The 15,843-nt window shown below is 50.5% G+C and overlaps 5 protein-coding genes across 5 annotated transcripts; 2 read left to right on the top strand and 3 right to left on the bottom strand.

The window, feature by feature from the left end:
• Positions 1-735: 735 nt before the first annotated feature.
• On the top strand, positions 736-2,961 carry LOC100900414 (uncharacterized). Its single transcript, XM_029111890.1, has 9 exons — positions 736-906; positions 1,002-1,087; positions 1,208-1,375; positions 1,461-1,682; positions 1,767-2,033; positions 2,121-2,313; positions 2,438-2,525; positions 2,630-2,713; positions 2,766-2,961. Exons 1-9 carry the CDS (start codon positions 780-782, stop codon positions 2,959-2,961), a joined length of 1,431 nt encoding a protein of 476 aa, XP_028967723.1. The 5' UTR covers positions 736-779.
• An 814-nt stretch (positions 2,962-3,775) lies between these two features.
• Positions 3,776-4,769, top strand: LOC100899225 (histone H2A-beta, sperm). Its single transcript, XM_003744840.1, has 2 exons — positions 3,776-3,937; positions 4,191-4,769. The coding sequence occupies exons 1-2, from the start codon at positions 3,885-3,887 to the stop codon at positions 4,588-4,590; spliced, it is 453 nt and encodes a 150-aa protein (XP_003744888.1). The 5' UTR covers positions 3,776-3,884; the 3' UTR covers positions 4,591-4,769.
• Positions 4,770-5,008: 239 nt separating this feature from the next.
• Positions 5,009-8,145, bottom strand: LOC100899080 (dimethylaniline monooxygenase [N-oxide-forming] 2). The gene is made up of 9 exons (XM_003744839.3): positions 8,062-8,145; positions 7,328-7,504; positions 7,043-7,202; positions 6,685-6,809; positions 6,426-6,560; positions 6,159-6,323; positions 5,793-6,068; positions 5,377-5,602; positions 5,009-5,291 (listed from the first exon to the last, which is right to left on the bottom strand). The coding sequence occupies exons 2-9, from the start codon at positions 7,499-7,501 to the stop codon at positions 5,113-5,115; spliced, it is 1,440 nt and encodes a 479-aa protein (XP_003744887.3). The 5' UTR covers positions 7,502-7,504; positions 8,062-8,145; the 3' UTR covers positions 5,009-5,112.
• A 1,224-nt stretch (positions 8,146-9,369) lies between these two features.
• Caf1-55 (chromatin assembly factor 1 p55 subunit) lies at positions 9,370-12,082 on the bottom strand. The gene is made up of 5 exons (XM_003744837.1): positions 11,924-12,082; positions 11,217-11,431; positions 10,835-11,100; positions 10,221-10,496; positions 9,370-9,973 (listed from the first exon to the last, which is right to left on the bottom strand). The coding sequence occupies exons 1-5, from the start codon at positions 11,940-11,942 to the stop codon at positions 9,487-9,489; spliced, it is 1,263 nt and encodes a 420-aa protein (XP_003744885.1). The 5' UTR covers positions 11,943-12,082; the 3' UTR covers positions 9,370-9,486.
• Positions 12,083-13,215: 1,133 nt separating this feature from the next.
• On the bottom strand, positions 13,216-15,455 carry LOC108864456 (lipase member M-like). The gene is made up of 9 exons (XM_029111889.1): positions 15,366-15,455; positions 15,160-15,262; positions 14,961-15,056; positions 14,766-14,880; positions 14,500-14,650; positions 14,130-14,375; positions 13,918-14,048; positions 13,760-13,833; positions 13,216-13,418 (listed from the first exon to the last, which is right to left on the bottom strand). The coding sequence occupies exons 1-9, from the start codon at positions 15,453-15,455 to the stop codon at positions 13,216-13,218; spliced, it is 1,209 nt and encodes a 402-aa protein (XP_028967722.1).
• Positions 15,456-15,843: the final 388 nt, after the last annotated feature.

Below are 15,843 nucleotides of genomic sequence, written 5' to 3'. Positions count from 1 at the left end.
TGGAGCCTATGGAGGATACACGCTGTCGCTCTGCCACTGAAGCCAAATCATTGTCCCAATGAGTCAGATATCCAATAAAATCGAAGGCACTCTTCATTTTAGAATCACGTAATTCAGCGAATCATTCGCATGGTGTCGATGGACCAGCCACAGATGGAAAAATCGCGCCTCAGCACCCATGCTGAGGGGACGATCTCGACTCGATCGGAGACAGTTCTGACTAAGCTCCTGCCGCGATGAGTCGGTTCGGTCAATAAAGTCGGGAGCTCTCTTTGCCTGCGGGATGGAATGAGTGTGGAGCAGCGCAGCCTTTCTCTAGACACATCCCACGAAATAAGACGATTGAATACGGGAATGGATGATTTGGAACTTCGCGTGGTCATCAAGTGTTGCGCAGCCAGAGACGAAATCGTCACAGACAAGGAGACTCCCTAGATTGTTTTCCGCTCCTTAATCGTTATCTCCGTCTCAGCGAGGAGTCCTGCGAGGAGCTGCAGAGCCTCTCTCCGGTTCGGTCGATGTTTTCTTCCATGTAATCAGAGGAATCTATCAGGGAATTTCGGACAACTCTCGTCGGATCAGTGCCTTTCTTTCTGATAGACGAGCACAAACACACTCCGAGAGGCGACCGCAATCAATGAACGCGACGCAGAACCGTCATCGACTTCCCTTTCCAACAACGCCGGCTATTCGATTCGACAATCTCTTCGTGAACCCCTAGACTGCTTCATTCCCCGGTGTCTTGTTCGCACCATCATCGTGCTACCGTCACGCCAACAATGGAGAAATGGCTCCTGTTGAGCGTCTTCCTCGGGATTTGTGCTCCGCTAACGCATCAAGTGGTGCCAGATGGGTATTACGAGGAAGAACCCGACCCCTTGGAGGACGTTGAAGTCAGAGACAAAGGTTCGCTTTCGAGTCAAATGATCGTTGAGGAGAGGCGCACGCTCCCGAGCTGAATGCAGGAGGACTCTTGGTAAATATTCCTGATCAATCCGCAGACTTCGCGACGATACCAAAACTGGATCGGCAGACCGCAGTGTCCTTCAAGCTCTCGTCTTTCATCAATCACCTCCTCAAGGAAAAAGTAAGCTTCCTGACTTTGAGTCTCATTTCCGGAATGTTCCGCTTGGATTTGCAGTGAGCGAGGCTCATCGAGTCACACTCTAAAATCAGTCGACCGAGTCCAATGTGTCTCCCCCTCCAGATCTCCCGACGAGAAATGTTGGATCCGTCACAACTACTGCGGAAAAACTTGGACGATCCGTTGTTCCTGAACGACATCATCATCGATCAACAGGAAATGTTCAATTCGATTCGGGCGAACTTCACGAAACTTCGCATCATTGGTCTTAAACACGCGGCTCTCGACAGGGTTTGGATCTGATGAGCTCTCCCTGCCTGAAACACTTTCATATCGATGGCGGCAGCAGCGTAGCTCACGAACCTCGTGCTTGCAGGTTGTGATGAATCTGTCGGGTCAGAATTTGGTCATCGAGGCTTCGATACCCTATGTTCAAGTCGTGGGCCGATACAATGTTTCCTCGTATATCGCGTTCGTCTCCCTCGAAGGCGCTGAGAGACTCACCCTAAACACGACAGGTCTCCAGATATCAGTGAAAGCACATTTCTACAACAACGGCTCCACCTTGCAAATCTCCGAAATTGAAGCCAAAGCGGGTGTATGTATGGATACTGATCGACACGCACCGGGTCGAACAATAGCCCAGAGGTCTCTCAGGAAGTCAAGCATAGGATTTTTCCAGGCGGACAGCGTAGAACTCCAACTTCACGGACTTTCGTCGTGGGGGAGCTCGTTAGTGAGCCTGTGCTCGGACGTCATATTCGAGAATATCAAAGATGGTCTGATAGAAGATTTGAGAAGTGGCTTCAAAGACCGAGCCAACGAGTATCTCCGTCAACGAGTTTCCCTACCTAAAGAGTTCCATTACCATGAAGACGAGCTCCTCATCGATGCGCTCCTATACAACGCGAATGCCTACGTCTTGCTCAGCAGACACGATCCCATGAAGGTGAGCTTGACCCCAGCTTCTTGGGACTTTGATTTTTTCTTTTCCCCTCTGATTTCAGGCTCCCTCTGACAATGACTTTCCTCTCAGCTGCAACCGTACATCGCGAAAATAAAGCAAGATCTCTACCTCACCGTCTTCTCGAGTGAATTGAGACTCTACAGAGGCTACCTGAGCGGCCTCTCGACTATGCGACGCCTCGGAGATGTCCTGGCGGTTTATAGCGGCAAAGACGGCAAAACCCTATCTTTCCAGGCCGATTTCGGTTTTGAAGGGCTCAATGGTGAGTCGCAAGCGCGCATGAGAACCGGAATCCGCTCCCTATTGCAAGCCGCGGATATGCGATGAGAGTCTTCTCCTCCATTCGAGCCTCACTAGAGGTACCCCTCCTTTGATTCTCGTTTCAGCTACGTACGATTATTATGCACACGTAATGGGCCTTGGACCCGTGGGAACGATACAGATGGATGTGAAGAGGGTTGGCATCCGACTCGAGTGAGTTTCCATTTTTGTATTGTACGAGCATTAATTCGATATCTCCATGGAAGGGGGTGGAGCAAGGGTGCGGACACGCATTTCTGAGGAGACGGTAATTTCAGAGTGTCCCTTAGGCTGAAGAAATACGCCCAGTTCGTCATACGTTCGCTGGAGGTTTATCAGGTCGAAGGCATTGACACCACGGTGACAGGTACGGATGGGACTCCCAATGGGGCGTCCGGACAGTCCGATTTCTGGGTCCTCCTTCTCCTCGATTTTCTCTAAACCCTGGAACTTGTTTGCAGGGCTTGGGAGCGGAGATCCAGCCACCGAGTTGATTGTCAACGCGGTGACAGCTGCTTTCCGGAGTCAACTCTCGGGCTGGGTCGAAGAGAGCTGCAAGAGAAATTTCCAGAAGCAACTCGACCACATAAAGCTGGACATGCTTCGCTGACCACACAAAATCGAGGTTTTCTTTCCGTTCAACTGGAACGTGTTATCGATACGCGAGGAGAGTCCAACTCGCTCAGTATCCAATACATTTGGGACGACCGCTCTATCGGACATTGATATGTGTCTTCGAATCCCAGTAGTCATTGTTCTCGATCTCAGGAGATCGGGTCCTGCGCCGTGTCGGAGTAGAATAATCACCCTCCTGCTTTGGTCCGACAGAGCGGAGTTGCACCGTATGGGAGGGCTTCCTCAACGGAGAAGAGGAATCCCAGGGCACCTCCTTCGTTCTAGTCAAGTTTTCGTAAGTAGACTTTCTGTTCTTCGTATTCATACTCTGAGGGGGCTCCGGGAATCAGACCATCGGATGCTCCTATCCTTGCCCAGCTCGGACAGGAGAGAAAAGTACTCGGGGGCAGAGGGTCATAGTAGAGTTGAAAAGCGAACAGCGGAGTCACACGGAAACTGCACGGCGGAAAACGCCCGAGAGAAAATCTGGGTGCGTTGAAATCGCAAACCGTCCGTGTCGCCCATCTAAGCAGAGACGGCTCCGCATTACTTTACACAAACCCCATCTTAGGATCGCTGGGCGCTGTTGGAAGGAATATTGATCTCTGTTCAACAGAGACTCCGGCTGAGAGCCTTCGAATTCTCCGAAAGCTCTGAGCTGGGTGTTGTCTCAGTTCTGGAGCTATACCGTCGCTCACCCCGGTTCTTCTTGATCCTTGACTTCGATCGTCTCCGTGGAGCTGGAGGGGACCAAAGTTAGTGTTGAGAGGGTTTCCGGGAACGTCGCTACGTGGCTCACATCCGGATGCGAGATGTTCCCATGTGACGTTGGCGCAGGGCCTCGGATCACATCGAGTGATGGTTTAGGAGTCTCTATCGGTGTTCGCGAGGCTGTTTCGCCTTCGTCCTTTCGCGGAAATGTCGACTCTCGAAGATTCGAACAGGAAAAAGAATATTTCTCGATCCGGAAGGCAAGTTGCTCCGTTTGAACCGTTTCCCACTCTAAAACTTCGAGCTCTGTTTTTTTTCGCGGTTCCCCCACTCGATGTCTTCGATCGCCAACTCGGTCGGATATTCATGAATTCAATAGAATAGCATTCACCGTCCAGAGGAGGCTCAATCGCTCCATCAGGGGCCAGCCTGATGCGGAACGGAACTGGAAGTTATACAATTGTCTCACTAAGGGCACCTGGGAATAAAGCAACACTGACGCCTATCTTTCAGAGCGGGGCTTGTTCTACCGGTGGGACGTTTGGCACGAATGCTTAAGAAGGGTCAATACGCCAAAAGAATCGGATCCAGTGCTCCCGTCTATCTCTGCGCTGTGCTCGAGTACTTGGTGACAGAAGTCTTGGACATGGCAGCAGATATGGCGAGAAAGAATAAAAGGCTCCGGATAACGCCGAGACACATCATGCTGGTCATAAGGGGTGACGAGGAACTGAATTCGATCCTTGAGAATGTAGTTTTTGCCAACTCCGGTGTCAGACCGAGCATCCATCCGATGCTTCTGCCAGTGAGCAGTCGGAAGAAAGCTGCTTCAGTAGAAGATGAAGAATCGTCGGCAGACGGGGAAGATGCGGCGGAATCAGATAAGAATATCGGGCCCTCTCAAGATTTCTGAAAGGATAGGGGGCATTTTAACAAGAAGTAGAGATACGATTTAACATAATTTCGCGATTTACCTGAGATGGCTCCATTCAGGTCTCGAAGATACTTCAGCGAAGCATTTTAAGAACGATTTCCGAAGTTGTTATCCGAGTCGAAAGATAATAAAGACCTGTCCAACAGTTTTAAAATCCTCCACAAGAAGATAACTTATTAGCATCGTCAAGGCTATTCGTCCAAGAGGATTGCCCGTCAATCGATGAATTTGAGAGGCCCTAGAAACCCCACACGGAAGCCGTCGGGTTCTCGGCGTAAGATCGACCGTGGAATCGATGGACCGACGACTTCATCGTCCATCCGGCTCGAGATTTCCTTACGAGTCGATTCTCTCAAATCAACCTAATACATAGATCACAGTCACCCGCAGGGTTCGATGAGACGGACGGTGCTCCAGAGAGAGAGCTGATTTATTCACCAAAATTCCAGGGGGGTTCCACGAAGTGAATAGGCTTTCCCTGTCAATCGGTCATGCGTAAGTCTAGAAGATCCGCACAAGGATAGTGAGACCGAGGAGAAAAATTATCAGTAGAATAGTCTGAGGACTGAGCGATGGCGATGCGATTGTTTTCGGCAGAGGCCGGATCGGTCGGAGCCCCTTGAACTGATTCTCGGGCGCTGACAGAATGGCGTTCCGAGCTCCCGGCCACGAATAAGGACCTGTATGGAAAGGCATTACCCTTAGAACTTTCGGTCGAATGATGAATGCACTAGCGAAGCATCTAGCTAGCGGTCAAATCCATACCAACGAGTCTGTATTGATAAGGGAGCAGAGGTCCGAAAATGCATCTATAGAATAGGTAGGGATCCGTCCACATCATAGTGCACCAGTCAGGTTTAGCTTTGATATCCTCTGCGAGCATATCCATATATTCCATTTTGTTGACCATCGCGGAATGACGATCCGAGTCGCTGATGAACTTCGATTTGATGCTTTCGATATCCTGCATGACAGCCCTACGGCGAATCACCTGCAAGAGATCATTCTCGGAATGCGATTCTTCGAGGGATGAGCTCAGAAGAGGCTCCAGGATCAGGCTCAAGGGAAGCCGAAGCGTCCTAAGCGTCAGGTTTTCGAAGCTCGGCACAAAAGTGACAAGAAAGTTCCCGATAGGGACATATTCGCATCCTCCCGCGACTGAGCGGATGAAGAAAACGCACCTTCGATGATACCAGATCGATCTCCTTGTTGAACACAGCCATTGCGTGTCGTGCCTGCATTTCGAACATTTGTCCGAGATTCCCCGCGGCCTCTACCATTCCGAGGAAAGCTATCGTGTCTTCGGTGAGGGAGTACATGCCCTTGTACAGCAACAAACGTTCAACATCGCCTGCCTCGTTTTGCTTGCCATAGATACGACTCTCGATGAAAGGAATATCCGGACGATATCCTGTCGCCACCACGACCTCATCGATGTTGACTTCGTACTCGGAACCCTGTATACGAGAGATTGGATAGAAGCAGTGGTTCACCGCTCAGCGAACAGCGAGGCTCGACTAGAGTTTCTGGAGGGAACGAATAGTCACCTGGAAAATCACTCCGTTTTCCGTGAACCTGTTGATCGGAGGCTGTAGAAGAATTTGCTTCGCCAGTAAGGCTCTTGGGAGGAGGTCGTTGACTGTACCCTGTTGCGAAGCCGGTGAGTGCTCCGGTGTGAAGCCTACGAGATCATGATTGAAGGCGTCTTGGAGCTGCGGGGAGGGAGAGCTCAGTTCGACGATCAACGATCGAAGTTTCTCGGCACCGAAGCTTTCCGTCGGACTAAGCTCGAGAGTATGCATGATGCCTCATACTTGTTTATGAAAGAGGAAGTCTCCGATTCGTTTCGGTAAAGCCTGTGCGAAGCGTCGGAAGAAGCAGAAATCGACCGGAATTCCCGATATGTGGCTCGGGAGCATCCAAGTGCCGCGGCGTATGCTCGCGTGGACCTGGGAATTTCCCAGCGGATCACTCGTTATCTTTCGGATAGATATCTGGGAAACGCTCGGGAAAGCTCATCGAAGAACGTTATCTTGCACAAGGAAGTTTCCGGGGAAGACTTCCGTTCCAAACCTGATCAGCGAGTCCCACCAAACTGCAAGCTACGTCAGCAGCGGAATTGCCGAAACCTACGACCAGGACAGCCTTCCCTCGATAACCATCAGAGTTTTTATAGTGTTTCGCATGGATTATCCGACCTGGAACAACGCATCCGGAGCTTTATATCGATCGCAGACAGAGATCAGTTGTCCGGTGTCGACGCTCACAGCCTTATGAGTCGTGACCGATCTCCGAGTTCGGGGACTCCACAGCTCGCCCCAGCACGCTCGAGGAGGCAGGAATTCTTCTTCCTTCTTGTGCCCATGATCCAACAGCGGGGTTCATCGGGACTATATTCACGGGCAGAATGTACGACAAGTCGTCCTCTCACCTTTGAACAGATTTCGGTCTCGGAACTCGGGCATTTTTGGTATGCTGTGATGACCGATGCAAACCATTATCGCATCGAATTCTTCCTCGCGAAAGCTCCCAGCGCTTCGGTCGAGGTCCTTGACGACCACTTTCCATCTCGCGTTGGGCAGCTTCTCGATCTGTCTCAGAATTTACACACTCAGACTCGTTCAGTCTGCTCGGAAGAAGCCTCAATGTCAAGCTCAAATGAACTCGATCATCGATCTTCGGCGGCCAAATCGCTACGAGCCGCTATCTCGCGTACCTTGTGAACCGCATGGTTAAAACGAATGCGTTCCGTCACTCCAAAGTGCTCCGCGTAATCTGTTAGATACTTCAACATCATTTTGTGTGGCAGATAAGTCGGAAAATCAGGGCTGGGCGGATAGTCGCTGAAGCTGCTCATTTCTTTCGACGTATTTGTGACGGTGAACTCCATGACCTGGAGTCCAGATCATTCTCATATTATATTTTCCAGCATCGCGTCGCTCGGATTCGGGAGGATCACAGCAAACGACTCTCGACGTCGAAGATGGAAATTCGCAAACGTGTCCAATACTTCAGCTAGCCTTCGACGCGGAATGAATATTCTGCTCATGACTTCAAGAGGGGGCGCGAGTGATCACTAGGAGCACCTCGAGATGCAAAGACTCTGAGGGTCGTATTCATGCTCGACTAGAGGTACGTCGCTGGAGCATTCGTTGAGTCGACGGCCCAGAGGAGCCGACGCGACGTATCGGCCTGCCGAGACTCTACGTGGGGTTGTATTGGGATGTAGTCCTTCGCCGAGAAACACGAGGATTTTGGCCCTGTCCTGTACTCAAGTTTTTTTTTCTATGTCACCATCGACAGCGGAGGGGCACATGCTTCTCAGGGGCAAACACCCCACGCAGTCAAAAGCAGCTCATGAAGCAGGAAACGACTCGAAGAAGGAATATCGATTTCACTTCGAAGGGAGCAATGAGTGAAACACAGCTGTTGCGTTAGTCTCATACTGACCGTTGTTTGTTCAGTTTCGTCGGGCCGATACCACCAGATTCCTCCGAGAGATCTAGATCTTTCATAGCAAACGATCTCCGAATTTTCATCGCTCTCTTGTATAGCAATTTTTGTCGCCACTATTCCAGCTGTACCCGCACCGACGATGCAAATTCTCCGTCTGGGCGTTCCGAATTCCGGCATTGTGGAAACTGATCGAGGCGAAGTCTTCCGTCAGGATCAGCTGATCAAAAATCGAATCGAGTGAGGATTCGTGAGAGAGATGTTCGCCGGCTCTCGATCCTTCAAGGGATGATCATGCGTCCGAAACCCTGCTCCCCTGAGAAAGTGTACTCTCCTCGTCTTCAGGGTATATCAGTCTTGAAATCTGTACAATACCTGACTGAAGGCCGCTGTGAGATTTCATGCACACTGTGTCCCCAGGGTGGAGAACATCGCGATGGAAAACATACGGTACCCCTGATTCACTGCATCGTCTTGAACTGACGTCTATCTAAGCCGAAAAAATCGATCGAATCTTGACCGGGAAACGGCGTCGCTTCCGATTGATACCGGAACAGACAGTCTCAAATAAGCTTTGTTTCGATTCGCTTCAGCAACGAACCGCCTAAAGAGGTGGAAAGAGACTCTCGGAATGAGGAGGTGCATCGAGATTAAGGAGCCGACCGACGACGAGGTGGGATCGCAGATTGAGCAGCTCGTCGATTTCTGGTCGCCGAACAGGGGACGTTTGCATTGAGACTTAAGATATGCTTTAAAGTAATCTGATGCTATCTCCCTCTTACCTTGAGTCCGCCCAGCCGGACGTGTCGGGTAAGTGGGTCACGGACTCCTCGCTCCGTCAAAGATGTCACCGATATCCAGTGTTGTAATGACCCGATTGAGGAGCCAAATACGCAGCGAGCTTAGATTCCTCAATGAATGGTCTCTTGATGTCGATCAGAATGAGAAGCAACTGATTACCCGAAATAGTATGCTCTCCCATGTAAGAAGGATTCCCTCCGTGTATCAATTTTCTCTCTCTCGAGCTTTCTCTGCTAGCATCACAAGAGTCCTCCCAGCTCTGCTCCGAAAATCCCTCCGGAAGGGTGTTCGAATATTCCTGCGCTATGTCATGCGATAGCGTGTATACATAATTCTCACAAGAGCTTTCTCCGTTAGCATGCCGCAACAATTTGGTATACATACATAGCTATACTCCTATCCGAGAAAAGAAAAATGAGTGAGGGCTGGAAACCTCGTGGAAGGAAGTAAGAGGCTCACTCAAGAAGATGCTTTTGGGAAAAAGAGTAGGGAAATCTCCGCCGCTGCTGTTTGCGAGTTTCATATAAGAAGCCGATTCGGTTTATTTAAGTTCTATTACATCGCCTGAGAAGCTATTCGTTGCTTTCGGCACCCTCGAAGCCTCACAGTTCCCTGAGGATATTACGCGCTGCCCTCCAACTCAGTCGCCGGTGTATCGGGCTCATCGTCGTTATAAATGTTTTCAGCCATCTGCCAAACTTGCATGATGTTGTCTTCGGACACAGAACAGATGACCCACGGCTCGTTGGGATTCCACGAGAAGTCACTGATCTTGGCAGTGTGTCCTCCGTGTATGAAGAGGAGCTCTGGGGGTCCGTCTTCGGCATCCTCGGCACTCTGTTCCTCACCAATCTTCGACAGATCCCACACGTGGAGTCTCCGATCGGTACCGGAAGATGCGAGAATGGTCTCGTTATGCGGAGACCATTGAACTTGGAAGATTTCGTCCTTGTGGCTTTCGAACGAATGTAGTTTTAGCTTCAGATTTCGAAGATCCCAGAGAGCTACAGTTTTGTCTGCCGATCCAGTAGCTAGAATGTATTCGGAGTATGGATTGAACGAGAGACAATTCACTTCGGCCGTGTGAGCGTCGACTGTGTGGCTCGGTCTAGAAAGAAGAGTATGTTAGACATTTCACATAGGCTAGGATGTCCGCCGCCATTCGTGTCACGTTCCAATCGAGAACGTGCTGTGGAGATCATATCAGAAAATATTCGCTTCAACCGGGCTCAGATCATGGGACCTCAAGTCTCGAGTCGACCTCGGGCGCCTCCAGAGACGAGATTCTCAGACGGCCTTTTGATCGTCATGTATGTCTTTCACGAGTTGAATCCGAAATTAGGTCCCGTACTCACTTGTCTGTCTTGGAATTTCTGGTGTCCCATATCATGAGCTTTTGGTCGTCAGCGACAGATCCGAAAAGACTCTCGTGCAAAAGGTGCCAAGCAACATCTTCTACTACGGCGACATGACCGGTGAAGATGCTTTTGGCATCTACGACGTGACCGTCTCTGGGCGGCGCATTGATGTCCCACAAACAAATTGTGTGATCATCTGAGGCAGATAAAAGGTGTCCATTGAGATTCGGATTCCAGGAGAGACCGTACCCTTCGCGTTGATGACCGCGCAGCCTGCAATGAATGACTTAAGATTTCAAACCCTCCTTCCGGCAAAACGAATCCTTGGCTTTCTCGAATTCGGTATCAGATCTCCTATTAGGTCGCTTCAGGAATTTCTGAGCATCAAACGGAGATCGAGAGCTGAAGAGCCCTCCAAGACCTCGACGCTTTTCTCACTCGGCCTTTGGTCATCATATTTCTCGTAATAAGACTCTCCGCCGAGTTTCAAACTCTTCGAAGATGTCAATGGCTTTTTTTCTGCGGAATAGGAACTATTGGTGAAACCTAGAGCCTAGAGGATGGATAAGATTTTCCCCTCGGCATGGTCTTGCAGCCGACATCGCATTTACCTCAGGTCTGGCTGGCACTCCCCAGAGGGGTCGGGCTTTGAGGGATGTTTCGTGTAATCGAATATGAGCACGTCGCTTGACGGGGTTTTTGTGGCTATGATACAGGGATTCTGAGGCATGTAACGCGCGCGGTTCACTTCCCCCTCGTGATTGATCTTAATTTCGATCTCGATCTTTCCTGATACTGATCCGAAGCCTCCGAACTCGCCCTTTTCGGAGTCATAATGGGTGGCGTCGAACTGAGCATCTTCTCCAGGGAGTTGCACCTGTAAATCACATCGTCAACTTTTACACACCGTGATGGAAATAGTGTTCTCGAGCTAGGCGCAGAAGGGAAATGCACGTCCCGTATATTCGCGACAACACAAGAGAAAGTTCTCACCGAGGCAATTAGAAGATGATTCTGCTCATCCGACGTATGAGTCCCAAGAATAAGACGATGAACAGAATAATCCTTGCCCTCGGGTTTGGTTATGTCGGGCAACCACTGAGCGGTCAGCGACGGCCATTCCAAGGCGTGTGTCATGACGAGATCGTACAGGAAAGGAGTGTTCTTCTTCCATATTTTATACTCCTCGTTGATAACCCGCTCCTCCACTGAAAATTATGTACCCATTAAAAGGACTCTCTGGGTCGGCCTGTTCTCGTGCGGTTTCCGACTCCCGGACCACGGGGAGCGTTGGTGCATCGAGGAAGCCTCGTCTAGATCGTTCTCGTGGGCCACGAGATGCCCTGATGCCCGGAATAACTGCTTTCCTCGACGAACAATACAAGGATCGTTTCCCCACCGTTGCTCAGGGGAAAGCAATATTGGCGCCACATTTAGGCCTAATAGTAACCGGCCTATGAATGACGCTGTCAAGCATTTTGAGGTAAAGCGACAGACGGGAGACGGCTGTCATTGTCGAGTGAACAGAACGATTCGAATGTCTTCGATCCGCCCGGAGCGGCTACAAATCTAGCGCGAAACATCAGAAGGCACCTCAGAATTATACCGGCGGAGTGCGGTCTCCATTACTCACATCAGCAGTATAGAACATCAACAAAACAGAAAATTATCCGCAACGTGAACTTGGAAGGTGAACTTACCAGCGTCTTTGTCGGTCATAGTGGGGCAGGTAGGGGCAGCTTATTCTCGCGTCAACTGATTGTCCTCAACGACACTTTTCTCGAAAAATACAAATCGAGGTTCGAGCGTCCGAACGCGCCAAAGCAAGCTGTGAGCATCAAACGGATCCTCGCACCGAGCTGAAACCGAAACCACTCGACGGGTTCTGCTCCGAATAATTCCCAGACTGTGTTGCGGTCCGGTGAAAAATGGTTTAATTATCCCCTTTGGTGGTGGAAAACTCAAGCTCCTAGACGCCGCGCCTGACTCCGCGGTACGGTGGGAAGAAGCTTCCGAGCGAGCTGCTGAAATAATGGTGATCAATAGCTCATATGATGACAAAAAATATCGATGATCTTTGCCTGACAGCAGATCGGGCTACAGCGTCAGCTGTTCCGGGAAATATGCACAAAATCCCTTTAACATTATGAGTTTTGGAGAGTAGCCCGTCACGGGGGGCAGACGAGAAGGAAACACTCATATCAGCACCGGTCGTAGAGCATTAAGGCTCGAATCAAGCTACTCCTGCGTCGGATCGACTCCGGCGGGATAGCTCGATTCAATCGTTTCACGAAATGCGTCCACTTCGCGCTTCGAGCCTGAATTCCCGCGAAACGTGTCCGGTCCCTGAAGACTAGGAGTGCGATATGCGAGAATCCACTGAGGAACCGGACCGGACTAAGCAACTCTTCGCCTCGGCGAATATGACCAAAAATCCTGATTCGAGTGCGTGTAAGGGCCTCAGACACTAGGATCGCGAATCTTTCCTAGCTTACGGCATGTCCTCGCAGCCATCGCTGTGGGGAGCGAACAATTGAGCGATCAAGGCGAAACCGATCAGCAACCTTCGCTGGTTGCCCTCATGCATCGAGCATGAGAACCTCCTCGAAATGAAACTCGCGCGAGATGAGGAGTGACATGTATTTCGCCGCCGGCGTTGGCGTTGGTTAATTATTATTATCCTCATAAGCATTCTCTAGGGCCTGGTCCTTGAAACGGTTCTCAGGTCCGCGAACCAAGCAAGCTGAGTCAGAGAAGAATCTACATATAATTGCGAACGTCGTGCTGAATCAAAGGATATGATTATATTTGTCTCAGATTCTCGTAATTACGCGCGGTGGGTAAAAGGACAAGAACTAATACCGTTTATATAAAATTATTATTATTCCGGAGTTTGTCAGGAATGACGAACTCCGAGAAGTTCCCTATACAAGAGAAGGAGAATGTTTCCAAGACTAGAATATCCACTTGACGAGCGTTGATGGCTTTACATCTACACGACACTATCTTCTGGATCTGACCGCCGAAGTTGCTCCATGAATTTCAGTAAGGGATCATACACGAGCTCCCTAGCGTCGACGCCGAATACAAAATCTAGGTGCACGAAATGGTCGTCTGGGACTGAGTAATCCCAAACAACGGTACGCAGAGACTTGCGGAGCACGGCGACATCGTCTGGGTTACCGAAGTAGTCCCCTAGAAAAAAAAACATTTCGTCATATACACTTCCTCTCTGCTGAGTATTTGGGACTAGGTTCTGGACCCATTCTGGTGCGGACTGATTTCCCGATCTGGGTATCAGTCTCGAGATCATCCTTGTATCCCGCAGAACGAACTTCGAAGCGCGGGAATGTGGTCCTATCTCCGTACCGGAGAGAATTCACTGCTTTCTTCCTCTCTGAGCGAGATGAAGACGTCCAGTATCCGACTGGCCAAGACGGGAAAGAAATGGAAAGAGATTGCAGCTCCCTAGAACTCCGAATTTCAGACTTCGAGTCAGGTGAGGTCGGAGTCGAATTCTCTCTGGGGGAACTCACCTGTGCTATGGATCAAGGCAATGGGCGCTGTGATCCGGAGAGTCTCATACTTTGGAGGAAGCTCCGACCCGTACCTATGGGGAGAACGGGTGAGATCACAAGCGAATGCTCTTCCGAGGGGGAGAAAATTCGAGAACCAAGCCCAATAGATACGAAACCTTTTCCGATTCTCTTCTACACCGTAATCGAATCGACGGAAATTCGAGGCTCTGATGAACTGCGCAAATTGTGCCACGTTCCGTTTGGCAGCTCCCGCCGGCAGGTGGGAGAAGTAGACTGGAATCCGCGTCTAGAAAGATATCTATAGTGTATCTTATCCCTTTCCGGTGGCTCCAAAAAAGGCTCCACTTATCGCTTACATCTCACATACCGTATTCAAATGCTTGAGACTGACTCCGAACATGAGGAAAGTCGGCAGACCGCACAGAAATCTCCAAGGTCGCTCACAGAAAGAATACATGAGCTGTTTCCGCGTAGGTGACACGGTCAACAGTGCTCCGTTGGAGATCACATTCGAGCCGAGAGTGAGAATCTCCGAGAAGGGTACCAAGAATCTCGCGGGTGATCTGATGAATGTCATGTTGCACACTGGTGCTATGGCGGCCATCAAGCGGATCTGATATATCGTGGGGCTATTATTATCAACCAGAACCCGCGAGCAGTCCAAGCGGAGTTGGGAACGTAAACGGCTACGGTGAACCGCCGAGCTCTGGATCTCTCAACGGATTCACCGAACTCACTTTCGGATTATATTCGGGCAACTCGGCTAACATTGCGAAGGCTGCCATGTTGCCCTGCGAGAAACCCGCGTAGAAAAGCGACGTGGTCCCTGTCGAGTTCAACACGAAGTCTATGAGTCGCGGAATGTCGTACAAGGCGACTTCGTCCATGCTAGAGGAGGCAGAATCGGTTAAGATCACACCAGCGAGAGATCTTTGTTCTGGTTTTTCTTCGGGCATCGGAGCAATGAATTAATCGGAGTGGTTGAGCTCTCTCAAAGACTCACCTGTAAGACCAATAATCCCGGGAATTTTTCGGCTTGGTCGTGTGCGTGTTGGAATAAGGAGTACCTCTGAAGTTCCCGAGCCAGACATCGTAGCCAGCGTCCGCGAGGATGAAGCCTGCCCAATGAAAAGGTTTGCCCAATCCAAGAGATTTCAGAGCTCTTGGTGCGAAACGTTATCGGAGCTTTCGTACTTACCCAGGCTTTGATGCGGATAGTTGATGACCCATTCGGCGGCCGATGAGAATAGTCCATGCACCAATAGAACGGGCGTTCCATGTCTCGGAGCGTGAGCTACGGTATATTTTTATGTCAAATTTGGCCCTGAGCGCTCTTGATTCTTGAGAGTCCAAATATTTGGAGCGTAAGTTCCGTACTTCCTCAGGCGTATACGCACCCCGGACTCCTGATGGTATCCGTTGGAGGGTGAGAATGTAGCCGTCTTTCGTCACCGTAGAAAACTCTTCACAAGGGTAGCCCTGGCCTCTTACGAGCTCCGCCTATTCAGATAGGACTAGGTTTTGACTGAGGAAGAGCACAAACTTCGCCCGGTTCGGATTCATCGATCAAAAACTCCCATCAAGATCACAATTCTGGGCTCACCGGTGTTTTGAACGCGTCATCCTGGTGCACGCGGCATGCGCCGAGAGGAATCCAGCAGAGGATTATTAGTATTGTTCGACGTGAGCCCATCGAAGGGCACAATATTCTTCGGCACTTTGACGGGTCTCTTCCGGCTGAGATCATCCCGAGGGAAATTGCCGCTCCAGCCACCCTCAACTCATTCCAGGAGCCGACTCCGTGAGGGTTACTCCTCCGAGATGAGTTCAACTCTCACCGAGTAAGATAATGAACAGGGACTCTCCATGGCACGAGGAGGCAAATTTGATTTTCTTAGGCGATTGAATGAGCAGCAGACGCGCAGAAATGTGGACACTGGATCGAAGACCGGCGCGGGTCCGGAAACCCGGAACCCGACGACCGACGCCGACGTCTTCGGCGGGTAAGAGCGAAAGCGTACGGACCACTCTTCTGGCCGGCGGACACTGCGCTTCCGTCATCACTCCCGTCGAGCTAGCGT

The sequence above is a fragment of the Galendromus occidentalis genome, unplaced genomic scaffold, assembly GCF_000255335.2.
Source record: "Galendromus occidentalis unplaced genomic scaffold, Mocc_1.1 scf7180000077475, whole genome shotgun sequence".
NCBI classification, from domain to species: Eukaryota; Metazoa; Arthropoda; class Arachnida; order Mesostigmata; family Phytoseiidae; genus Galendromus; species Galendromus occidentalis.
Note: the sequence above shows the minus strand (reverse complement) of the source record. Positions and strands in the feature narration are given on the sequence as shown.